At 35.0% G+C, this 27,709-nt stretch overlaps 1 protein-coding gene across 3 annotated transcripts in view; it reads right to left on the bottom strand.

Annotated features, from left to right (window-relative positions):
- GRID2 (glutamate ionotropic receptor delta type subunit 2) overlaps window positions 1–27,709 on the bottom strand; it is a 640,427-nt gene that overhangs the window by 306,032 nt on the left and 306,686 nt on the right. For all 3 annotated transcript variants that reach the window (XM_055587659.1, XM_055587660.1, XM_055587661.1), the window contains exon 7: window positions 21,800–21,997. In XM_055587659.1, the coding sequence (XP_055443634.1) occupies window positions 21,800–21,997 (198 nt within the window). The remainder of the gene's footprint in view (window positions 1–21,799; window positions 21,998–27,709) is intronic.

The raw sequence follows: 27,709 nt of genomic DNA, 5'->3' as shown, positions 1-27,709 counted from the left end.
TATAGCTTCTGTTAAAATTTGTTGCACACTTTTTAACTTTTTTAAAAATTTAGTTTTAATTGGAGGATAATTGCTTTGCAATGTTGTGTTGGTTTCTGCCATATATAAACATGAATCAGCTTTAGGTATTTTTTAAAATTTTATTTATTTTTTAAATTTTTTAGCTTTTGAAGATGGAATGAAATATGTTTATTTCCATTTTTTTCATTTTTATTGATACAGGTTAAGACTATAATTCCTTACAGATTCAGATATGTAGTGATTTATTTCTAATTAATTATTTATTTTTGCTGCTCTCAGTCTTCGTTGCTGCATGCAGGCTTTCTCTGGTTGTGGTGTGCATGCTTCTCATTGCGGTGGCTTCTCTTGTTGCAGAGCACCAGCTCTAGGCATGCGAGTTTCAGGAGTTGTGGCGAAAGGGCTTAGTTGTTGTGAGACAGGTGGGATCTTCCTGGATCAGGGGTCAAACCTGTGTCCCCTGCGTTGGCCTGTGTAGATCCCCTGTGTAGATTCTTAAGCATTGGACCACCAGGGATGTCCTGTAGTGTTTTCATTACCACTACTTGAAAAAAGTCGGCAATATCTATATTTGTATCTCTCCTTTCTCTTCAAGAGTTGTTTAATAGAAGACTTCGTTAATTTCAGATGGAAAGATTTAAAAAAAATTTTTTTTTCTAGTTTTATTGTATTTGGATCAGAGAAAGTTATTTGTAGTATATCCTCCTCAATGGACCTTAATGGTGTTTTCCATGAGACCTAATCTATTACTGATTTTTGTTAATTTTTCATGTTTGCTTGAGAAAACAGTGTATTATCAGGATGTTATGTTTGATATATATATACAAAAATGTATTAATATTTCATTGTTTATGTTATTTATTATTGTTTGAATTTTGTTATATTTACTGTGTTTTTCTCTGTAATGTGTTTTTGATGTTTTTTATTTAACTTTTAAAAAGATCTGTACTTTTGTTATAGTGGTTAACTTTATATTTATACCTTTTATAGTGCCTTTACTACTTTTCTTTCCTGCTTAACCTTTTTTCTCTAAGTTTTAAATGAAATAGGTGACTTATACTCACACTATAGTTAATAATGATATTCTATTTTCCCCTTTCTTTCCTTCTTTTTCTCCCAGTGTTTAATAAAACCATTGTTTCACTTTTATAACATATGACAATTTCATATTATCATTTAACCCATGTTTCTAACCTTGTTTTAGCATCAGTTTTACAGTCTTAAATGTACTAAAGGATCATGATTAGTCATTTTACTAAGTTTCTCCTGGTTATTTCTTGGTCAAAAGAAGCTCATACTCTGCTAGTTTCATTTCGAGGGGCCCATGTGTCCACTATTGTCTTAGCACTTGTTTGTTTGAAACTGTTTTCTTTGTAGACATGACGGAGATCTTGAATGGATATAGGATCTCTGGCTAGCACTTAAAAAAAAAAAAAATTGATAGTGCTTCTTTAGTGCTGGCTTGCTTTGTGTGTAGCTCTTGAGAAGTCTGATAGTGATTTAACTTTTTACCATTAAAAACAGTTTGATCCTTTTGCGTCGAGGATTTTTTTCTTTGTCTTTTAAGTTTAATAATTTTTACTAAGCTATAGTTCAGAGTTTATTGTCCTGAATCAGTCTTTCTAGGACTATTAAGTACATTTGTTTCATTTTCCAGAAGTTACCTTAGATTATAGATTTAAACATTAATTGTATCATTGTGTGTTTTGCTTCTTTAGAGACTTCAAATACATGTGTTATATTTTTGGCCTATTTTTCATTTTGTTTCTTTCACTCTGAACCTTTTGCTTCTTTTTTTTTTTTTAATTTTATTTTATTTTTAAACTTTACATAATTGTATTAGTTTTGCCAAATATCAAAATGAATCCGCCACAGGTATACATGTGTTCTTTCTTTATTATTCTTCAGTGTAATTTAATTTAATCTCCTTTGAGCAATTTGTAATTCATGTCCTATACTCTTTGTCTTTTGTTTTTCAAAACATATCCTGAGATTTATTGGACTTCTTTGTCATTTGACCATTTCCATGATTAGCTTTTGAATTTATGATTCTGTTAGATTTTCTTTTTAAAACATTTCAAATGGCTATTTGAGGCATTAACTTCAGTTGGAAATGTTATGTTATAATTTTATTTTGCTCTATGGTTTGTCTTATGTGAGGAAAACATTAACCAGCTTTAAAAATACATTGACATACTTTCTTTTCTTCTTAGCGTAGCTCTAAATAGAACTTGTCTAATTATTTTTCTATTCCTGGATAACTTGTAGACAAGATTCCTTCTTCAATAGAGCTCCCTTCTCTCAGTGCAGTAACAAGTGCTTTTTTTACTGGAGGATTTTGTGGGTGGGTGGCAGGGGGGTGGTATGTACTGTTTCTGCTTGGTTTTTACAGAATTCTTAACTTTGCTCTTTTACGGCCTTCTACCTTCACTACCATGGCTTCAAGGAGCACATGTCTTCCCTCTTCACTCCTGCTGCTCCAGAAGTAAAGCCTTCCTGAGGGTACTGTCCTGATGCACTTTCTTTTAAGTCCCTTTCCCTCGGCCCGTGTTGTGGATCACCAAGTTTCAGATTTGTTTTCTGCACATTAACACTTGGTATTAAACTTTCTCTTTCTGAAAGTTATTTTAGCTCTGCTTCTTGCAAGTTCTCTGCTTCCTTTTCTTCTTTCTTAAGAAGTCACTTATGCCTTCCTTCCTCTCTCTTCTCATCCATAGACTTGCAATTTCACTTGGGACTCCACCGTTAGCTCTGTTGGAATTTGATACTTACTTATTTGTAAGTTAAACATTTCCCAGATTTTAGTTGTTAAAAACATGAGAAAAGATAATTTCTAACTTGAATTTCCAAAGAAATGTGTAAATTTGTCAGGTAAGTTAAATCGTATGAGTCCATTTAGCTCAACATGGAAGATAGGCCAAGGTAAAGAAAAAAACAAAACAAAACAAAACAGAAAAACATATATTTCAGCACTGGAGTAAGATTGCCATCTATAAAACATAGAAAAGCAAAACTAAGGTGAAAAATAAGTAAATTTAAAACAGCAAACTAGAGAAAAAAATGAAAGTGAAAGTGTTAGTCGCTCAGTCCTGTCCAACTCTTTGTGACCCCATGGACTGTAGCCCACCAGGCTCCTCTGTCCATGGGATTTCCCAGGCAAGAGTACTGGAGTGAGTAGCTATGCCCTCCTCCAGGGGATCTCCCCAACCAAGGGATTGAGCCCAGGTCTCCTGCATCACAGGCAGATTCTTCACCGTTTGAGCCACTAGAGAATTATATTATAAAAACAGTATACAAATACATTTTCATTTTTAAATTATATAAAACCAGTCTACTTCTCATAAGTGAAAGGAATGCTCAAAATATCACTGACTTAAATGTCAATATAAACCAAGTTCCATGGCTGACAGTCCCAGGCTGATAAAGCTTCTAGTGTTAGAAATCAGACTTAGATTCTCTCGTTCTGTGGCTCAACACAAATGTTCCAACTCATGCTTTAGGATGGCTCTTTAATCTACAGCCATTCTACTGACATTCCAACAAGGAAGAAAAGAGGATCAGAATAAGAACAAAAATCCTCTCTTTAAAAACATACCCAGAAGCTTTTCTTGAAACTTCTTTTTAATTCTCATTGATTAGAACTTAGTCACATGACCACACTAGATCAGGAGAGAAGCAAAGAAATGTATACTGTGGGCAGTCTGCATTTGGCTATAATTCAGGAGCTGTTTCTGAGACAGGAGGCAAAAAATACTTAAGGACAATGTCTTTCCCACACTTTCACACAGATAATCATTGTTTTGAGATTGATGCATGTCCTTTAAGATTCTTTTCTATTTTACATATATATATATATATACACATATTTTTTCCAATATTTGATCAAACTTTACATAATATTATATAGTATCTTTGAGTAACACACACAAACACACACACAGAGCTGTTCAGTCTTTCTAACGTCTGCGCAGCGTTTAAAGCAACAGCTATTTTTGTCACCTTTGAATTTTCAGCACATAAATAACAGATGGTCAGAACTCAACATGATTATGATTATGATGGTACTCTGATAAATTTAATCATTTTCCCTTGAAGAACTTTCAGAATGTTTCCTTTTTCTTGCCTCTTATAAGCAACAGAATTTGATCTTGCAATTTGGATTATATTCAACTGAAAATTGTTTCTTGGAACTTACCACACTAATTCTAGAAATTAATATTTTTCATTATTTCTATAGACATTTTGTCTCTGACACCACCATTGTGACAAAACAGTATTATTAATTTACTTATCAAGTCGTTGTTAGTCTTATTTCTAAGCCTCTTCCCAGAAGCCACAGGCATCCCTTACAGCTCTCTTTCTTCAAACCCCTGCCCTCTATCATGCATATTCACATAATTATATAATTTTCAAGTCCCTCTAGCAATCGTTTAGCTTTCACTAGTCTGTCTATGTTATCTATTTATCTATGTGTACCTGTGTGTGTGTGTAGCATTTTTACCTGAGTTCATGACATTTTCCCTCACTTGGAGCTTTATCCCTCATTTCTCTGTTTTCTGTATTTCTTATGTAGTACTTATCCCTATTTTAATCTTCTCAATTATAAAATTCTCGAGCTAAGAGCTTTTATTTCATAGTGTTCTGTCTCCCTAAATATTTCTTCACACTGCTTTGCTCACAGTAGAATTCCAAAACAAGTTTGTTGACTTACTTGCTCTTTGCTGAGTGGTGAGAGAAACAAGTATTTTTATAAAACCCTAAATTGTGAAAGAAAAGGAATAGATTTCAAGGCTGTCTACTGCTTGAAGAGGGCTCTGTCACTAGGAAGAAGTCATTGACTTTGTAGGTTTTTCCATATCAAGCTATCAGCCAGGTCTTCTGACCTTAGTAGTCCAGATGCTAATGTTCTCAGCTCACATAGGTGGGGTGAACCTCCACGTCCACTAGCTGTACAACCCTGTACAGGGGAATCTCTACCCTCCTTGTACAGAGGACAGTCTGAGGTTCAGAGACAGTGAGTAGCTTGCCAAAGCTTATAGGTGAGCAACCGGCGGAATTGACCATACTTATCATACTGTACTTGCTGTGTCTGATAAACTTTTGCTTTTATGGTTTCTGTATTATCTCTTTCTACTAATCACTTACCCAGAAATTATTCATTGCTCCATTTTTTTTTTCTTTTGGCATGTGTGTGGTTTTAAATTCTTACTCTTATTTTTCAACTTCTGATCTGCCCTGAAGCAATACCCACTTTGGGGAAGTAACCAGGAGGAAGAGATCAACAGACATGATGGAGCATGTACATGTGTATGAACAAGCAAGAAGGCATTGTGGGCAATTATAAGAATTTGAATACCCACTTCCCCCTAATAAGGTGGAAAACCTTTGGAGGCTTTTAGGGAGAGTGTGGTATGATCTGATTGACATTAGGGAAAAAAAGAATCACTTTGACTGCTGTATTGAAAATGGATTACAGAAGGAAAAAGCTGTAGTCTGGTAGATAGTTAAGAGGCTATGGAAATAGCCCTAAAGAGATGAAATAATGGTTTGCACCAGTGGGTATTAGTGGAGTAGTAAGAAATGATCATATAGGATTTACTATAGATTTATGGCCAGAGAAAATTGTTGATGCAGAGTATGAGGTATAATGGAGGAAAGAGAAGTCAAGGATAACTCAAAGATTTTTGACTAACTTGGAGATTGGAATTTTGCTTACATAAACTATGACAACCATACACTATGACAGGGAAGGCTGTGGGCACGTTGTGTGGTGGTGAAATCAGGAATTCATTTTTGAACATGTTACCTTTCAGGTGTCCATTAGACATTAAGAGGAAATGCTGAGTAGTACTAAGAAATGTGGGAGTTCCCATGTGGTGCAGTGGTAAATAATCCGCCTGCTAATGCAGGAGACATAAGAGACAATGGTTCAGTCCCTGAGTTGAGAAGATTTCCTAAAGGAGGAAATGACTACCCACTCCAGTAATCTTGCCTGGAGAATTTCATAGACAAAGGCAGGCTACGGTCCATGGGGTGGCAAAGAGTCAGACACGACTGAGCAACTAGACACGGAGGCATGCACTAAGAACTTTAAGTCTGTAATTCCGCTGAGATGTCTGGGATGAAGAAACACATTTAAAATTTGTCTACTTATAGATGATAATAAATCCTTGAGACTGGATGACTTTATCAGAAGTTGAAGCGTAGACAGTGAGAAAAGTGTTGGATATGTGTTGGATCTCTCTCCCCCTTCTAATTCTTACCAAGCTACTTAGCTCTTAGAAAACAAGAACTCTGTGTTCTATAGTTTATGTGTTCCCCACAATGCCAGCTACACATTAGGTCCCAATAAATTCTTATTGAATGCCAAATGGGAAGCAAGCTACAAGTTAGTTATTTATAAATTCCTGTGTTTCAGGCATTATCCTGCAGCATTAAAAGAGATTTAAAAATACTAGTATTTCTGCAGTTCTCAAGAGGAATGCTACCATTTTCAAAGAAGACTTTTTAATTATGTAGAGAGACTTTTTAAAAAAAAAACTTTCTGAGAAGTCATCTTAAGGCTGTTTGTGAACAGAGCATATAGAAGCAATCTCTACCTGAAATGCCGAAACTGTAAATCCACATTTCAGTAAAATGCAAACCAAGGATAATGACCAAAATTGAATGAATTTTATTTTTCATTACTGTAAACTTTTCAATCATTCTAGAAATCACTTGAGACTGCTCTTTAAAGATGTTTTAAGAGCTCTGTAGTGGGGAAATGTACATCCTTTCTAAATGAGAAAGAACTAGCTCCCAGAAACAGTTTGTCTCTATGAGAAGTGAACCTATAATGGCTGTTCTCCAAGCAATTCTGTGTGGCACTAAATGAAATATAAAATTAATAAGAGATACATTAGGTGTCCTCACACTTGTATGTGGCGCATCTGCAGTCACCGTCTCCCTTGATTACAGTTGAGTCTTGTTAGGTGCTCACATGTTTGCTTGTTTTTTAATCAGGGGAATTTGACTTTTTGTAATGCTTGCCACTATAAAATTTATCAAATTATAAACAGAAAACTCAGAATCATCAAGACTTAAATAAAATCCAAAGTAACCAAATGGCAGTCAAAAAGAAACGCAGAAATATCTTTCAAGACAGGGCTCTACTTTGAAATATTCTTCCTGATATTAGTATGCAAATTTAAAACAAAGTCCTCAAATGTGGTTGCTATATTCACATGAGTGACTGTTTAAAGATTTCAAGTATGGCTTCAAAATTGTATAAAAGATATTTTTTCATTTTTCAGTACTGAAGTTAAACTCTTTATTTAGCAGTTAAAATTCTCAGCACTGCAAAAAGTGGAGAAAGTGCACTGTTGCATGGCCTACCTTCATAGACCATATAAATTATTATCTTCTTTCATTTGTAGTATATTCCTCTGTTTATAATTTTCAGACTAACATAGGCTATTTTATAGAATGAGCATCCTAAATAAAAATGACCAATCAATCTAAACACAATTCCCTAAGATTATGTTCATAGAATCATACAGAATTTCTTGGGTAAAATGCTCTTTAAAAGTTAGAATGGTCTCGCCCAAAGCTGCAGTCTCTTATACATGGAAGTTATCTTACTCATTAATTTTGTCCCTAAACCATGACCAGAGATAGATGAAAATCTTGGTAATAGATGGCATTTCAATAGCCAACGGTAGACTTTAGGATCTATATATCCTCAATTTATGAGATTTTCTCATCATAGCACCAGTCTTTATACACCGCCTTTGACTGATGCAGTAGTCTGTTAATTTATATCCTGCTGCTGTTGCTGCTGCTAAGTCGCTTCAGTTGTGTCTGACTCTGTGCGACCCCATAGACGGCCTCCCACCAGGCTCCCCCGTCCCTGGGTTTCTCCTGGTAAGAACACTGGAGTGGGTTGCCATTTCCTTCTCCAACGCGTGAAACTGAAAAGTGAAAGTGAAGTCGCTCAGTCTTGTTCGACTCTTAGCAACTCCATGGACTGCAGCCCACCAGGCTCCTCTGTCCATTGGATTTTCCAGGCAAGAGTACTGGAGTGGGGTGCCATTGCCTTCTCCGAATTTATATCATATAACTCACCAAATCTTTTTAGCTCTATACATATTTTACTGAATTTTTGTTTGTTTTTGCCTGCAAGTTCTCTTGAAACCTTAAAGCCATTCCTGGACAGCATCATTCCCTTTAGCAAATACTCATTCTCTATTCTTTAGCTTTGATTCAAGACTGATTATTCACCACTTATCTGTGCTTGCCATCTATTAGACCAAGTACTTAATGATTCAGGTCCTTTATCTGATTGAATTGCTCCTTAGTGTTTGCAATGTCTGCCAATTAAATATCACCTGCAAATTTAGAAAATTGCTTCTACAACCATTCACTAAGTCATTTGCATCTACATAATTTATTTCCTCTCACAGATCTCTTCTCATCCTTCTCCTTCATCAGTGTTAAAATCTTTATCAACAACAAATATTTTGGGCCTTTTTTTTTTCTCCTTTACTTACATACATTCAGCTTATGTGATTTCCCACATCTGTGATTCCACTCCATACTATATGTATATATATATATTGGATTATTTTTGAACATTCACTGTTCAGACATACAAACATGTGTTCTTAAGACCACATGTACTTTTTCAACTTCTTGCCTGACAATAGCTGACATACTCTGGGATATTCAATAAGTCCATTAATACTTATTAAATATAATTTAAAACTTAAAATCTTAGTTATTATCCAATTTAAAGTCCCTATGAGAACTTCTTTTCTCTTTACACATTTTATTCTGGTTCATTTTGCAAAGCTACCTTTTCTTTCTTTTTTTAATATTTATTTATTTGGCTACATCAGGTTTTAGTTGAGTTGTGCAGGATCTTTGTTTGTTATGGAGGATCTTTTGTAGTGGTTCACAAATTCTCTACTTGTGGCACATAGGCTTAGTTGCCCCGTGGCATTTGGGATCTTAATTCCCAGACCAAGGATCAAACCCACATCCTCCACATTGCAAGGCGGATTCTCAGCTTCTGGATCACACAGGAAGGTCCCCAAAGCTACCTTTTCATTTCACAAGGTTCATAAGCATTGTCACGGGGTAGGTTTGTGTGGAGGGAGAAGTTCTTTGGTGAGTGAAGTTTCATTGGTGGATACTGATATTTTCAAGGCTGGTTTGTAGTCATGGGAAGACAGAATGGAAATACATATGGATTTGTGTGTGTGTGCATGAGCCATGGGACATATGTAATGATCTTCAGGCACCCAACGGAGAACCTTCTTCATCCACAAACACAGTTCCCCACCCACTGCATTCTCCTGATCCAGGGGGTGGCTTCTTCAGCTTTTGCCCTTTGTCCTAGCCAACCACCTCTGTCTTCTCCAGATTGAAGGAGCCATCTCAACCCTGACTTCATAAAGTATGGAGATGAGAATGGTGTTAACCATTGTGCTCCCCACAACTTGTACTGTGACATAGACAAACCCAACTATGGGCTTATCTTTATGCCTGAAGCCTTCCCAATGGCTCCACAATTCTGTTCTTCAGTATGGATGGGAAAGGGGGCAACTCACCACATTCTCGGGTTCTCTAAACTCTCCTCCTGAGTGAGCTCTCTCTTTCCTTCAGTGGTTTTTTTTTTTTTTTTTTTTTTTTTGTAGCAAAAGCAATAATAACTGTCTTCCTTTATCCAAGCTCAAGTACAATCACTTAGGACCTTAAATAACCATTTTGTGCACCATCTTCATGTTAATTCAATACTTCCAATTTAGTTTTTATAATGGAGGTGAGAAAAAGGCCTATACTTCTTAAACTTTTTTGCCCTAGGCATCATTCATATGGGTTCCAGATACATTTACTTATCTTTCCTAGACAATTCCATTTGGATCTTCTTCAGCCATCCTAAAATCAAAATGTCTACAGTCAAGCTCTGTATCTCTGCTGCCCTTTTCCAATCTGGTCTCCTTCTGTATTCCCTATTTCTGTCATTGAGTGTCCGTCTGCTCATGTTCCTCTGCTAAATTTTTCACCAAGTCTCAACACCTCCTTTCTCTTCTCCTCGAATTTATCAAGTTCAAGTCAGTTTTTCTTGGAATAATGACTGCTTTCTCAAAATCACTTTTGGGAGCTATTGCTGTTGTTTTAGTTTAGATGTCTTTAATTCCTCTCTAGATTGTTGAAAAAGACTTTTGCCTTTTCCCTTCTTCACTTGAATGCATCCTTGGCCTTAGCCTGAGCTATCTTTCTTAAACATAAATTAAATCCTACTTTTCTCTTATGTTAAAGCCTTTCATAATTTTCACTGGCTAAATGATACAGTCCAAACTCTTCAGCATGGCAAACACACTTTTATAATTAACCCTATTGTTGCCCTTAAACTTCTACTCATCTTCAAAACCTAGCTCGATTTTCTTTTCTTATGCATATCTTTTCAACTCCCCAGAGAGGCTGCCACTGTACCCCTGGGTTACCATGGCACCCCATATGCATTACCCTATGGCACTGATTGCACCGTGTTTTAATGATTTATTTACACATTTGTCTTCCGTGTACACTGTGAGGTCTTTGAAGGCAGGAACAATGTCTTCCATTCCTTTGCGTCCGTGATGCTAGGCAAAGTGCCCAGAACATAGCATGCATTCAAAAACATGAGGGGAATGAAATGATGAATATAGAGCATTCTGCTTGGCATACAAAATAAATATAACCTCAGCTCTCTGGTCTCCAATATAGGGACTATGGAAAGAAAAGGAAAAGATTAGTCAGTCTCTCTATATATATATTAATATATTTTTTTTCCCAAAGGGTCATTTGAAAAGAAGTGAAAAACGTGTACTGATAAGACTGAGTTATCAAAAATGGGAATGGTTTTAAATCCTTATGATCAAAGCATGAGTTTAGCTGGGGTTGAAATTATAGGAAGATGAAGTGAGTGAGGACAGCCAAAGCAGATGGAAGCTGAATGCGACCTACATGGAGTGTGATAAAATGTAGGAAAATGAGACATAGTCTGCAGAAAATAACGTATACCTTTCTAAGGAGCTTTAATTTTTCTTAAAAAAAGAAGGAAAATATGAAGCCAGGTTTTTCAGAAAAAAGTGAGATTTTTCTAAGACGTTTAGAGATGCAAATGTTTTCAGTCACTCCCCAAATCCTTTTCTATGTAATCTTATTTTTGATCTTCAACTATATCCAACCAAACTCCATCTGAACCTTCTTTGAATTTGCACATCTAAAAAAAAAAAAAAGAAACACCACAACCTGTGCTGAGTTGTTTCTGAGTATGATCTTCCTCACTGTCTGTGACTTGGTTTATTAAAATGCTTTTAAAACAAGCTTAGACTAGAATGCCTGGGTTTGAGTCATGGATTCTCCACAACTTGGCTAAGTGATCATGGGCAAGTCACTTCAGCTCTCTGTTTCATCATCCACACTACTGGTATAGTAGGAGTACCTACCTCAAAAGGTTGCTGTGAGTACGGAATGCTAATTCATGCAAAGTTTGTTCAATTGATTTGGCAATAGTAAGCTCTACATAAGTGCTAATAATTATTCTTTGGTCAATTTTAAACTATGTTCTTTTTTTTTTTTTCCCCATTCTCTATGGCACCTGTCTTGTCACATCAAGTGTATCAGTGACTGAATACGTGGCTCTAATTCCAATGATATTCTATTTTTTATTACAAAACACAGCATATAAAAGAGTTCCAAGTTACATAACGCAGAGTTTTAGCTCTTTCCTTATAAAAATAGTAAAAATTCATATTTAATCTATTACCTTTTTTTTTATTAATTGCCTACTCTACTACATTAGACTTCCTTTTAGATTTCTATCATCTATCAGTTTCTTCTTTTCAAATTCTAGTTCATATCTTTTATAGCTTTACTTATGGGGATCTAAGTATTTTCCTATGGATTTTACACTTTTAGTGCAGCAGTGAAGCAGTGAGGATAACAATGCATCATACTTTTGCAAATATTTTCCAGCCTATCATTTGTAATTTAATTTAGTTATTATTGGTTTTGACTTATTGATAATTTAAATTTTTGTATACGTGTAACTATTGATAGTTTCCATGTCACTTATTCCATTATTTTTATGTTTCTGAAAGATACCTTTTATTTTTTCTTTCTGGTATCCATCTTTTCCATGCTCTGATAACAACTTGGCTGCTTTCTTGGGGAATCAGCATTTTCCCTTGCTTCATCTGAGTACAGTCCAAAAGAGCACTGCTTCCTCCCAGCCATCTCAGTGCTAGAATTGTGTGTAAAACTGAGATTTTGATGGTGAAAAAGACTCTATGTTCATACTGGGATGGAAAGGAAGATGAAGTCTAAGTCTGGACCTGCTGAAGTCACTTTGCTGCCTGAGAAGGAGAGCACGCCTGAGGACTGGGACGCACAATGGAAAGCAGAACTGAGATGTAGAGACAGCGCTCTCAAGGCCTGAGGATATGAGCCTGGATCTCATCCCTGCATGGCTGTGAAATATTAAATTATCTTTTCACTTCAACTGGATTGCCATTTGCAACCAACAACATCTAATTAATCTAGCTGAGAAAAAACCAGAAAGGTTATTTTTAAGATAAAGAATCCCTGAATCAGTTTAAGCAGTTGGGAAGAAAAGATATGATGGAAACTAAAGACATAAAAGGAAAGTAAAGAAAGATGGAGAGGCAATTTAAATTTCACTCTATGCTGATTAGCCTCAGATGCATCTGATCACCCCAGAGTCCTACGGGACTCCAGACGCACGTATCAAATACTTATTTCATTTTTTGTTTGGATAACTCCAAAGGCATATCCACAGTGGTTAAGGGGTTGGGCTCTGAAGTCAAATATCTTAAGCTCTTGTCCTGGTGCTATGTGACCTTGGACAAGGTGCTTAGAATCTTATCTGTGTAATAAGAACAAAAGTTTTATCTATTTCATAGAATTGTTAGGAGGATTTAAGGAGTCAGTACTCATAAAGCTTTGGGATCATCTGGCTATTTTACAGTGTTAGTTACTATTACTCTTTCCAAAATGTTACTCTTGATCCCACACTCCCCACCCTCCTCCAAGTATTTCCTTCCTTAGTTTTCCCTATGCCAGTAAATGGCCCAGTGTCAATTCAATTGTACTGAGTATATTTGGTTGTGAACAAATATAACAAGCTGTATAGTCAATGGACAACAAGCTTAAAGTGATAGGAACAAAAGCCCAAAGTTTAACCTGGTAATAAAGATAGAAACTTCTTTTAAATAAGGCCAAACTTAGCAGGCTTTGGGAGGTTGGTTGATTTTATTAATGAATCATGAGATGTCATTGAACAATTTCACAGAAGTGTTATTATCTAATGTATGTCTTAAAATGTCCCTTGACTGCTATTCATTCTTTTTTGTCACATCTTTCTAGATACTAACTTTCGGCAGTAAACCAAATGTACAAAATAGTTGCCCCAAATAAGGTTTTACATTTTACTAGTGGAAGATAGATGAACAAGAAGATATAGTAAGATGGTGGTATGTGTTAGAATAAGAACACAAGACAAGGGAGTAGATAGTAGTTTACAGGGTGGCTATGGAAGGCCTCTCTAGTAACTTTTTAGCAGAGACTGGGAAAATGAGGTGGAGAGAAAGATACCCGGGGAAGAGAAATCTAGGAAGATGGGATATAAGTACAAAAAGTCAAGTTCAGCAAGTGTGAGGAAGAGCGAGGAAGTCTGCGGGCCTGGAGTGTGGTGAGGGAGGAAGAGATGGGATTTCAAAGAAAGTTTGCTGGGCAGAGTATGCAGATAATTTTAAGGACAGTTTTTACTCTTGGGATTAAAAGGCTATCAAATGGCTTTCAGCAGAGGAGTGACTAGATCACTCTGACTGCTGTGTTCAAAATATACTGAGGGCAGTTAAGAGTGGAAAGAGGTGGGAAAACGGGAAGAAATGAAGCCTTTTACTGCTGCTGTAGCTAAAAAGATAAGACATAAAGCTTTTGAGTAAGAAGATATCATTGACTTTACTCTTTCTCTTTGCTCTTTCCTATATAGTCTATCAGCAAATTCTACCAGTCCACATTCAAAACATATGTTGAACTTACTATATATATATATATATATATTTTTTTTTTTTTTTTTTTAACCATGAAACCTGATGAAGATTTTACCCATCTATCAGAGTCAGCAGATAAGATGAAACCTGTTTGTCTTCCCTGCAAAGAATTCCTGAATTCATTTGCTAGGCTAATATTCACAATAGTTTTATCTTGCCAATGTGGAGACTGCAATTCAAAGAGGTTAAAAACTCTGAGGCTTACAAGGCTGGTAACTGTGTTCCCAGTGTTCACAACTAATGTCTATTCCAATCCAAAGTCTGTGTTGCCACTAAGGATTAGAGAAGAGGTAGAAGGATGTTGAGGTTAAAGAGCAAGAAAACAAGGACTCACATTTGGTTCACATAGTCTTTGAGTAAACCATGAGCTTTAACAACTAGAAATGAGAAGTGTCAATAATGGAAAGTAGGACTAGGAGGAGAGACTTGAAAAGTATGGAAAATGTTTGAAACAGCCACTGTGGAGACTGAAATTAAAAAAAAAAAATCAATATCTAATAAATTAAAGGAAAATGGAGAATCAGTGAAGGCTCTGTTGATGACATTAGCTAGTATGACACTGAAGTGAATTCAGTCCGCCAAGTTCATGGCCTTCGATAGCAGTAGCCACATGCAGGGTAGAGAGGTGTGGATTGGGATGAACACAGGGAGAGTACAGAAAAAGATGGAGGGCTGTGGATGACTTGAGCAGAAATATATGCTTATTTTGAGTTTCAACAGAGTGAGAATTCACTTCTATCACTTTCATGATATACTAGAGGCCAAGAAATTTTGCCCATTTTTTTAGACATGCGGGGACCTGATTTCTGTTCTTCATTAGTGAGATGCGTGCTACTTTCCTTTTGTTTTGTTTTGCCAGTTACATGTGTGCTTCTGAGGGGGACTTGTCTTATCATCTCTACCAGACAGACTTCATAATATTTTCTTCTCATGCAACTTTCTAACAAATTTCAGTATCAACATAGATGCCCCTTACAATAATCATTTGGGGCCATTTTTTTTTTCAAAAAATATTATTTTTGCAGAAAAATTGAGCATAAAGTACAAAAAGTTCCTATATATCTTTCTCTGGTCTGCCACTCCTCCATTCCCCAATACAATTTTTCTTAAAATCTTTCATCAGTATGGTACATTTGTAGCAATTGACGAACCAATACTGATACATTATTATTAACTAAAATCTACAGTTTATATCAGGGTTCACTCTTTTATGGGTTGTAATAAATGCTGGTGTCACGCATGCACCATTACAGTACCATATAGAATCGTTTCACGGCCCTAAAGATCCCCTGTGCTTCACCCATTTGTCTCTACCTATCTTGCCCAGTTGGGGGCCATTTTAAACTCCAACTCCTTTTGTCTCCTATAATATTTCTACTGTGACCCACAAGGTCAGCTTCTGTTAATACATTCCATCCCTAGAACTTCTATATTTCAGTCTCTGGTAACCTCTTTCCATTCTACTACTTCTTTTTATGTCTTCACTTAGACTTTACGTGTTTTTCAACCTCATATTCATATTCTGATTCCTTTTCCCAAAATTTTATCCAGTTCCATCCCCAAAGTCATGACCATACTTCCTTGAAGATTTTAAGTTTTCTTTTATCTCACTAAATTTCCTTGCCGAGTTCATCCAGTATATCTCAACCTTGATTATGCAAGTGTTCATCTTCACTGCTTGGGCAGCATCGTTTTGGCAATTCCAGCCCTGGTTGAGGGGTACCTCTTTGGGAGACACATAATCAACTGGAGCATTACCAGCTCCTGATACTTGCATGTTACACCTTCTTTTTTGTGTTTTCATTCCTTCCCATGACTTTGTGATCAATCCCTGTGATTAAATCTCTCCTCTTTGAAATTCCAAGAGTGATTTTTATTTTCCTGACTTATATGAGTTGTGTTGTAAATGCTGATAATGTAAAATAAAGTTGTCAAGATCATTCTTTAAAGTGTACCCATTAGAATCTAAATATTATAGTGATTTGAACCCCACTTTTCTCAAACAGATGGGGATATTTATATCATGTCATCTTTGAACTATGTTTATATTCCACATGACCTTCACAACATTTTTATCCAAATATAAAATAAAGGCAGGCTTGAAAGTCTTTTTTTGCTTACCAAATTATACCTTTGTACAAAAAGTATATATTCAAATTCAATCTCTGTTGAACAACCTGTGACCATAATGTTTCAGGTGTAAAATATTTCTTCTGGATTGAGTGATCATTATCTTAGTACACAATACATTGATTCATTAGACTTTAAAAATGCTACACAAAAAAAGAACTAAAAACTAGAATACACAGCTGTCTAACTCATAGTCCTCCTTCATTGTTTTCTTAATTTTTTGTACTTCCATCCTAAAGTTGATATACTTTCTATTTTCTATAGTATCAAGGTCTCTGTGTTCTTCTCACTTTTGTTCTTTTACACCAGAGAAAATAATTTATCAGCCACATTAACTCACTCATAACAATTTCTCCTATACTGAACAGAACATATCTCTAATTTATCTATTTCACATTGAAATATCTTTTGGCCAGATCTGTGTTCTCATAAATTTTAAGAGCATATTAATTGCAGAAAGTTATAAAAGTAGTGACGCAGAGAAGGAATGGAGGAGACTTTGCTACACTGTCAGTTTTTAAATCAATTCTATATGTTCAGTTCAGTTCAGTCATTCAGTCGTGTCTGACTCTTTGTGACCTCATGAACCACAGCATGCCAGGCCTCCCTGTCCATCACCAACTCCTGGAGTTAACCCAAACCCATGTCCATCGAGTCAGTGATGCCATTCAACCATCTCATCCTCTGTCATCCCCTTCTCCTCCAGCCCTCAATCCTCCCAGCATCAGGATCTTTTCCCATGAGTCAACTCTTCGCATGAGGTGGCCTAAGTATTGGAGTTTCAGCTTCAGCATCAGTCCTTCCTGTGAACATGCACGACTGATCTCTTTTAGGATGGACTGGTTGGATCTCCTTGCAGTCCAAGGAACTCTCAAGAGTCTTCTCCAACATCACAGTTCAAAAGCATCAATTCTTCGGCACTCAGCTTTCTTTATAGTTCAATTCCTTGCTCTCTCTGGTGGTATTTTCCAGTTTAAGAATTATGTACATACTTGATTATGTACATACATGATTCTTGACATCCAGTTATAGTGGAAAGTCCCTTTAATATGAGATCATCCCAACCTTATGTCTCAGTACCAGCCTTGGAAATCACTGTTGAACAATCATATGAACTCAGAAATTTCCCATGTTCCCTCTCTGGATAATTTTTAATGTATTTTTACATAATCATCATGTCAAAGACTCTAGAAAACATTCTTTTAATTTTAGTTTCCCCTTATGAAGGCAGACAACCTTGTTAATTTCATAAGTCTTATGTCATGTATAGAGGTATTCAATGGCAGTATTTACTGTTATGTAAAACATACTTAGATCCATGAAAAATGTCTACTCTAGTAAAAATATATATAGCAATAATAAGCTCACTTTTCTGGAGCTCGGTAATATATTACTATGCTAATTCAATAGTGATATTTTGCTCTACAGGGGTAAAGAAACCTGATAAAATTTTAGTATGATGTGTGTATAAGCCAAATAAAATTTTAATATGATGAGTCTTGAATAATCTAAATTACTTTATGATATTTTTACTGCATGACTATTTGTATATTTGAATTGACATTTTTGAGGTGCTTAAAATTAGAGCATACTTCTCTATTGATAACAGAAGACAGTTAAAGAGAATGCTGTGAACCCTCAGTATAACATTATTGCAGTCATCCTGTGATGCTGGCCGTCCTCTCTTCATGAAAATGTTCTCTTCCACTACCATCCTCTCGTAGTTTTCTTCCCATCTCGCCACCTGTTCCAGCAAACTCTTACGTAGGTGTCTCCTCTTTCACCTGCTTAATAAGTACTTCTTAAAGCCTGGTCAGGATGGCTAAATATCTTTTTGAAGAAAGTAAAAATCTAATTGCAGTAAATAGTGTTAGTTGCTTAGCTGTGTCTGACTCTTTGCGACCCCATGGACTGTAGCCCTCCAGGCTCCTTTGTCCGTGGGATTCTCCAGGCGAGAATACTGGAGAGGGTTGCCATTTCCTCCTCCAGGGATTGAACCCAGGTCTCTGGCATTGCAGGCAGTTTCTTTACCCTCTGAGCCACCTGGGAGGCCCAAGCTTGGTGGGGAGAGAGGTCTAAGTAAAAGTACACAGTAACAGCATGGATCATAAGTTCCTTGAAAGTCAATGTTTCGACAGATTAGGTTAGTAGTTCTAATTGCAGTAAGTAAATACATTTATGGTTTTTCCAGCTAAAAAATCACACATTTGTCAGTCAGCTTTTTTAAACCTGAATTTTTGCTTTGTGAAAGGACCCTGCTGATCTTTACATTATCATATAATAATATGCTCTTACATGCAAATAAAAACAAATTATTATGAAGAACATCTGATGCGAAGAACTGACTCATTGGAAACCCAAGACCCTGGGAAAGATGGAAAGCAGGAGGAGAAGGGGACAACAGAGAATGAGATGGTTGGATGGCATCACCAACTCGATGGATGTGAGTTTGAGCTAGCTCTGGGAGTTAGTGATGGACAGGGAAGCAGTCCATGGGGTCGCAAAGAGTTGGATACGACTGAGCAACTGAACTGATGAAGAACATCATACTATTGTTGTGTGTGATTTTTATGTAATCAAGTCTTAAAATGATTTTAAAAGATTATAGTTGGACGAGATATTCCCACTAAAACACTTGTACTCCTCATTTCATAGGTGAGGAGGTAAGTCTCAAAAATTTAACTAACTGGAGCAAGAACACAACCAAATTAAAAACAGCAGCAACATCAGATTAATTTTAATGCTTATTATTTTTAACTAGCATTTATTAATCATAAGTGAAGTTTACTATTACTTGCCCACTATGATAACTCTTACAGATTTTTATCTACTATATCTACAGAAAAAACTTGTATAATGTTTCTTTCTTTTCCTTATATTTATTTTAATATAATTGTTTATTTGGGTTCAGTTCAGGCAGGACTCCTCAGAAATACAAAGATAGGATGCTTGTTTTGTGTTTATAGTAAGGAACATAAGGTAAAGAGTCATAGATTTAATAGGAGGGTGAGGATTGATGATTCCTGTTTTCCTATTAAAATACTTATATTAACCTTTTGCAAATAAAATTACATATGTAAAGCATTTATTAAATAAACTGATACTATTTTTCAAGATTTAAAGAATATGAAAAACAGCTTTATTATTTTTCCTATCACTGTCTTCAACACCTCTTATTTTTTTCTCTTCTACATGTCTTAGAAACAACTTAGATCCTTTCATTTTCAGAATACTTTTATAAATAATTCCAGTTCTGGCAATAAGGGAATATTTTTTAACTGGGTTAATCCAGCAAAGAATAATGATAAATTCTGGGTCAAATTTTTTAAATAAAACCCACAAATAGAATAGATTGTGTAACAGTCTCTTCAACCCTTTAAAGACAGTAACTGCTTTGGGTGAGTTCCTTTTTTCTATAGCTCATTCACTGAGAACACACCTCAGTTAGGCAATAGAAAGTAGCTAGAGCTCAAGCAGAAAGTCAGAACCTTGTTAGCTTGATGTGTTAGAGGGTGGTGTTTGAGGTATCCAGGCTGTCCAGAAATCAAAAGGGACTCACATAAAGGAGGGAGCCACAGAGAAAGAAGCCCCATAATCTATGTATAAGCTTCCCTCAAATCATTGGTTGACTCCTAACCAACACAAGCATAAGAATAATTTTAGCTATCTAGAATAAAAAAGTTACTGAATGAACTTAATGGAAATTGGAGATGGCAAAGAAAGAATCAATAACCTGAAAGTACATCAAGATATATTAACTCATCTAAAGTTCAGAGAGTAAAATATCATAATAAAATAAATATGATCTCAGGGATGACCACCCCTACACTATAAAAAAGGAGCAAAGTACAAATGATGGCTAACTTCTCATAGAAACAACATTTGGCAAAAGACAATGGAATGATATATTTAAAGTCATGAACATTTAAAAAATATGTATGGTAATGAATGTTAACTAGACTTATTGTGGTAATCATTTTGCAATATATCCATATATCAAATCACTATGTCATAAACTTGAAACTATTTATATTATGTTGTAAACATTGATACATAACTACATCATGTATGTATGTTAACCAGGTTATGTATCAATGTTATTGTGAAATAATAATGAAAACATTTATTATTGTATGAAAAATTATTGAATGATAATTTTACTTATTGTTTTTGAAATAAAAAGTTACTCTTGCTTTAAAATCACCAGCCTTGATTTTAGGAATAATAATATTTCACCTACAATATTCTTCTCAGACAATAAAAAGTATAAAGAAAAAGATACTTTGATTATAAGCGACTGCATTCTGAGACTCAGTGCTCTTGTCAAACATAAATCAAAATTAGCAGTGTCACTATGTGAAATACTTGAAAACACTAAGACAAAAAGTACCTACCAAAAATAATCCTATCAACTCAGAATTTGTTATATGCTAAAAATATTATTCAAAAATGAGGGTAAACAAAGAAATTTTAAGGTAAGCTAATGTAAAGAGTATATGCCAGGACTGGACTTCAAGACATTCTAAAGGGAATTTCTTCAGGTTGAAGTAAGTGATACCAGTTAGAAGCTCAGATGTATAGAAAGGAATAAAATGTCCCAGAAATAGTAGAAAAATAGTTAAAATATTAGACACTGTCTCCCTTCCCTTTATACCTTTGAAAGTCAATTGATTAAATAAAAAGGTATAAAATTTTACTTTGGAGTTCATCAAATATAAATATATAACCACAATAACACAAAGGCTATGGTGAATATAAATGGAATTATATTGCTGTACATTTATTACTTTTTAAATGAGAAATGATATGATTTTAATCTACATAAAGTGTGATAAGTTAAGAATGCACATTACTATCCTAGACTAACCACAGGCAAACAAACAAACAAAAATCAAATAAATACAAATAAGAAGCTAAAAGAGAAATAAAATCAAGCACACAAAAAATCAGCTAACCCGGAGGAAGGCCAGAAATGAAGGAACAGAGGGAAAAATGAGATACATAGAAATCAAATAGTAATTTATAGACCTAAATATGACTATTCAACTCATTAGGAAAGCATAATATTTACAAATGTGCTGCACTTAATAATAAAGCTTCCAAAAAGGAAGGAAAAACTGACAGGAACAGGGATAAAGTAATGGGGAAATTTAAAACACCTCTTTGAGAATTGCAAGAACAAGGAGAAAAATATAAGTAATAGTAGCTTTACCTTATTTAGATCCAAAAATGAAATCAGTTCCTAAGTGGTCAGAATCTTATTTATTTCTTGAACTTGTGTTTTAAAAGAACACATTGACATAAATTGTGTTTGGAAAAGGCATTGTGACTTCATCATGTACCAAACAGTGATAATATGTTTGAAGTATAACTTTGGTAAAGGAGTATTGTCATCAATTTTTCTTTCCACAAAGTTCATGAAATAGTATAAGCTGAGACTTGCATTCAACACCACCACCCAAGGCTTTTCCTTACACTTATTTTAAATGAAATTAACTTCCAAGGGTTACAGTCAACTTTAGATGTGTGATAAACAAACAAATGCTTACCTTAAACACTAGTTCTCCTACCAAGCCATTCCATGTTCCATCTTCTTGTGGGCTTCCATACTTGTGATCCGGTGCAACATAAATTTCATAGTTAAAACCCAGGTAGTTGGATAAGGCATCCAGAACATCGATGGAGAAGCCTTGATATTTTTTCGGCTTACCCAGGACATTTTCAGACACCATTACAAAAGGTTCTTCCTACATGAAATTAAAAGAAATCGTTGGTGTCAATCTATACTGCTCCTTTAAAGCAAAGATTAATTCTTCAAAGAATTCAGCTTACAGTTTAAAATTGATTTTGTACTGTGAGAGAATAACTTTGAAATAAAACTTATGTGTTATTAATGCATCATTTTATCAAACTGTTTAATCACCCAGTTTCTTGTCATCTCTCATTTAATTATTACCATATCAAAAAATTAGATGCAAGTGATTACAAAACTTCAGGAACCATAAATTCATTTCTCTTGCCACTTCAGGATGAACCTAAGATTCATCAAAAATATAATCATATTTAGGAAACCATGAATTTATTGTTTCTATCCTTGGGTAGTTATTGTCTATATTTGTCAAAATACATAAAAATATTTTAAGAGATATAATAGACACACATTGTTTTGAAAAGATACAAAAATTCTAAGAACTTACAATTTAGCTAAAATTTATAATATCACATTTACTGGGAGTTATTTGCTAAGTAATTTTGAAACTTGGATATAAACACACATTTCATTGCAAAAGTAGTTTCTCCACTACTGCTATGAGAAATTCACTTACCTTTTTGGTAATCTGTGTAATTTAGTAAATTTAGCAAATTGGTTTCCATTTCAACCTCTTTCATCTTTTTGCGTTGTTGTACTGTTACAGTTAACAAATGGTCCCCTTTCACTTTTTAGAGCACCTAGTGTTATAAGCACTAAATTGGTCTGACACATGCTGGCAGACTACAGAAAATTAGATAATGTATTTCTTAATTTCCTAAACTTGTTCAGAAAACTTTCAGCAACAGTAATATTTACAGATAACCATCCACAGTGTATATATCTACCTAGTCCTGTGGGCAGGTTATCATCTGTCCTCCGTCTAAGCCAGAATACCTAAGGATTGTAACATTAAGGACTTACAAAATAGCCTTTATTGAGTTATAAAATAATATTTGGCTTTTGGCTCTTACTCAAAGACACTAAGTCAGTGCCTTATAAAATCAGCTGCATCTATGATAGGAATATTGTTCACCATAACATTCTGCTGCTGCTGCTGCTAAGCCCCTTCAGTCGTGTCCGACTCTGTGCGGACATAGATGGCAGCCCACCAGGCTCCCCCGTCCCTGGGATTCTCCAGGCAAGAACATTGGAGCGGGTTGCCATTTCCTTCTCCAATGCATGAAAGTGAAAAGTGAAAGTGAAGTCCCTCAGTCGTGTCCAACTCTTAGCGACCCCATGGACTGCAGGCTACCAGGCTCCTCCGTCCATGGGATTTTCCAGGCAAGAGTGCTGGAGTGGGGTGCCATTGCCTTCTCCGACCGTAACAGTCAGTTCTCCATAAACATTACCATGAGATAAGTTTTTATATTGTCCAGAGACAATAGAGCTTAATTTTGCTTCAGTAATGCATTTTTTAAAATAATGAAAATAAAGTAAATAATTATTTAGATATCCTATTTCACTTTAGATACCCAGGAGACCACGATGCTCATCTATAACTATGTTGACATTATGGTATTTGTAATTTTCAAAAAATCTTGATTTTCCAAATTGCGGATACTTTTTTATTTAAAAAATGGTCTTGTTTAACTGTTTATAACTTATCTTAGCGCAAAATAAATCAGTAAATGAACAGTTAGATGAAGGAGATGACTGCTATTTGTTCCCCAGTAGTGGGAACAATTAATTGCTCTTCATTAATTATACATATCTATTTTCAAATCAGCAGTTGAGAATATAGACAATCCACAATCTCCCTTTAGGCAAAGTGAGACCATGTGACCAGTTCTGAGAAGTGTGATGTAACCAGGGTGCTTTGTGCAACTGTTTTTGTGTCCTTTCTATTTCTTCCAACTGGCATGAACACATAACAGCTGCAAGTTCTGGTAACTATCTTAGCTCACACATAATAGAGAAATAATACAGAAGTGTATGTCCTTGACATTTGAAATGCTATAGAAGGCTCACGCTGACTCTCTACTGTTCTAAAACATAAAAAAAAAAAAAAAAGAAAGAAAACCTCAATTTCTTATTGTTGTTAAGCTCAAGATATTTTTTTCGGTTTTTACCAGTATTTGATCCTAATGAACAAAGATAGACTGATATATATCAATAGGTTGGAAACTTTGAGAATGAATGAACATTTTTTAACAATTCTGACTTGTTTAATCTAAATGATATCAACTAAATAAAAAGTAAAAATTCAACACATCTTTTAATACTATGCATAAAATACAGAACATTTTCTTGATTCCAAATTAAAACTTCTATCTAATATGGCAGAGTTTATCACTGTTAATTATATAACCTAGTTAATGATGATACATTGCACAATGCATCTGTGACCTGAAGTCACAAAGTCGTTCAGAATAGGTCAAAGAAATTCCAAAATAAGGATCATATTCAGAGAGCATGAAAATAAGATCAGGAAATTCCAGAATTAATTGGGCATTGATTATTTATATTATGCTGTGCATGCTGGCAACAGAGAGCATGTACTTATTTCCTTACACACATCTCATTCATTGCTATATTTTGAACATCTATCCATCGACAAACTAATGGAAAGATGCTTCATAAAAGATCTTATCGGTCATTTACTAATAATTTTGACTATATATATTCTTTATTTATCCATGGACTTAAAATCTAACAAATCTCTTAGGTTCAGCAGCAATTTAATCATCAGGAAATGGAAAACCAGTCTTTAGGGTGACATTTGGAAAATTAAGAGGACTAATTATAATGCAAAGCTAACTGCTCTATGTGGCAAAAATAATACCCCAAAGTATGCTTTCATATGAAATAGTGATTCTTTTCAATTCTATTAACATATCTTTAGAATAATTGTTTAATATGCTAAGTTGTGTCATATTTGCTTAGTATGCTGAATTTACCCCTAGAAAATACTTTTAATTGCAACTTTATAAGTCAATCCCTAGGCAAATGGATCCCTTTCAGAAGTTTGTTGTCAAAGTCTGTTCCTAGCAACATCAGCTACAAATGATTAAAGATACAGAATAAAAATGATTATACTAAGGGTTTTTTAAAGACAGCTGAAGAATTATTGATGAACACGCTTTTTAATTTTACATCCTAAATAAACTTTATTACATTTAATCACTGTCCTCTAGATCAATGTTCTTAAGCTTTGTTTTTAAGCTCTATTACACATTTGGATTGCTATGCATAAATCCTACCTCAGACCAGTTGTGTTTTATGAGGACAATCAGCCAATATAGTGGACAAGTAAACATAGCAACAGAAATTCGACTGAAACTCTGGGACTGATAATAGAAAAGATACTTGCTCCTTCTCTATGGCAATACTGAGCTTGGTTTAATCACTTTTATCTATGTACCTGTTTCCAAAATTTATTCACTTATTGACTCATCCATTTAACATGCATTAAGCAGTTATTGCATCAAACTACTACACTCAATATAGTGAGAGATATTGGTAAAAAGTCATGGACACCATCTTCAAAACAATTGTAACCTAGTATTGGAAAAGCTGTGTACTCAAAAAACATAAAGTAAAACTTGAGTATCACATACCATGACTGGCATGAACAGAAGACCAGAGCAATACAAAGGAAATTGTAAAAATAATGGAAATAGGGAGTTCCATAGCGGTCCAGTGGCTAAGGCTCCACACTCCCAATGCAGGGGGCTAAGGCTGGATCCCTGGTCAGGGAACTAGATTCTGCATGCCACAACTAAAGGTTTAAGATTCTACTTGACCCAACTAAGACTTGGCCTTGCCAAATAGATATTAACAAAAAAGCAAAATCACTATGCTGGGGGTTGCAGGCATGCACTATTTTCAACAGATAAGAAAAATTAGAAACAAAAGTTTCAACTCAAAAGCACACAATAAATTACAGAAGACAAAGGCATTGTCATAGCTCATCTTACTTCAACTTTATCTCTTTGGACCTCAAAATTTTAAATGAGTAGATTAAAATATAAGATACCATAATTTGTTTCATATTTTAAAGCAAGTTAAGTCGGTGTGAGACTGATAGACTCCAGATTCCTGACAGAAAAAACAAAAATCCTCTGGGAAGAAAATATTTTCATTTTAGGTCTTACATCATCCCTTCAAACAGTTGGTTGAATATTCTGTCCAAAGCAAAAGTTAAAGATACTATGTAAAGTGTTAGTCACTCAGTCATTTCTGACTTCTGTGAGCCCATGGACTGAGGCCTGCCAGGCTCCTCTGTCCATGGAATTCTCCAGGCAAGAATACTGAGGTGGGTTGGCCATTCCCTTCTCCAATTATGTAAAAGGAAATTATATTTCATATATAGAAGCAGCAGAAATAATATATAACAGAAACAGATCTTTTCAAGAAGGTAAATGCTGAAATTTTCAAATGCATATTATAAAAATTGTGTTTACTATTTTGAAAGAAATAGGAGAAAACTCTTTTGGCAGGAAATACAAAACCTAAGAAAGTGTCATTGTTAAAATTAAAAAGAACTAAAGAGAAATTTAAGAGTTAGAAAAGACAATGACCAAAGTTAGTAACTAAATGACTGAGTTTATCAGCTTAATTGGAAACAGATGAATAGAGACTTAGTGACCTGTTACACATTAGAATTAATATCCAGGGTACAAAGGGATAAACAAACAGAAAATCAAAAAAGAAGGGAGGGGTAAGAGATGAGAAGCAGAAAGAAATATGACGATATTAGTATGATAATCCCAAACGATGTTAAGGATATGAAGAAATAGGAGTTATCATGACTTTTGATGATGTTTAAATTGGTGCAACCACTTTGAAAAACATTTTGACATATGTAATAGAGACTGAAAATACTTATATGCAAGTTAATTTTGCCTGATTTTGAGTGCTACATAAAAAATTGCCTAGTATGAAGATATTAACACCTATGTCCTTTCAATTTCACTCTGAATATGAACAATATGAATGTTGGGCATCAGAATATATCCCCAAGAATGTTTATAGCAGTATTGTCTATAGTAGCCCAAATCTAGAAATAATCTCAGACCATGAACTCCTTAATGCCAAATTCAAGCTTAATATGAAAGTGTAGGGAAAACCACTAGACCATTCAGGTACAACCTAAATCAAACCCTTTACATTTATACAGTGAAGTTACAAATAGATTCAAGGGACTAGATCGGATAGAGTACCTGAAGAACAATGGACAGAGGTTTGTGACATAGTACAGGAAGTAGGGATCAAGACCATTCCCAAGAAAAAAAAAATGAAAAAAGGCAAAATGGTTGTCTGAGGAGGCCTTACAAATAGCTGTGAAAAGTAGAGAAGTGAAAGGCAAAGGAGAAAAGGAAAGATATACCCATTTGAATGCAGAGTTCCAAGAATAAGCAAGGAGATATAAGAAAGCTTTCCTCAGTGATCATTGCAAAGAAATAGAGGAAAACAATAGAATGGGAAAGACTAGAGATCCCTTCAAGAAAATTGGAGATACCAAGGGAACATTTCATGCAAAGATGGGCACAATAAAGGACAGAAATGGTATGGACCTAACAGAAACAGCAGATATTAAGAACAGGTGGCAAGAATACACAGAAGAACTGTACAAAAAAAGATCTTCACAACCCAGATAATTACAATAATGTGATCACTCACCTAGAGCCAGACATCCTGGAATGCAAAGTCAAGTGGGCCTTAGAAAGCATTGCTACAAAAAAAGCTAGTGGAGGTGATGGAATTC

The sequence above is a fragment of the Bubalus kerabau genome, chromosome 7 (assembly GCF_029407905.1).
Source record: "Bubalus kerabau isolate K-KA32 ecotype Philippines breed swamp buffalo chromosome 7, PCC_UOA_SB_1v2, whole genome shotgun sequence".
Lineage (NCBI taxonomy): Eukaryota > Metazoa > Chordata > Mammalia > Artiodactyla > Bovidae > Bubalus > Bubalus kerabau.
The sequence above is the reverse complement of the archived record's forward strand: the minus strand, read 5'-3'. Positions and strand labels throughout refer to the sequence as shown.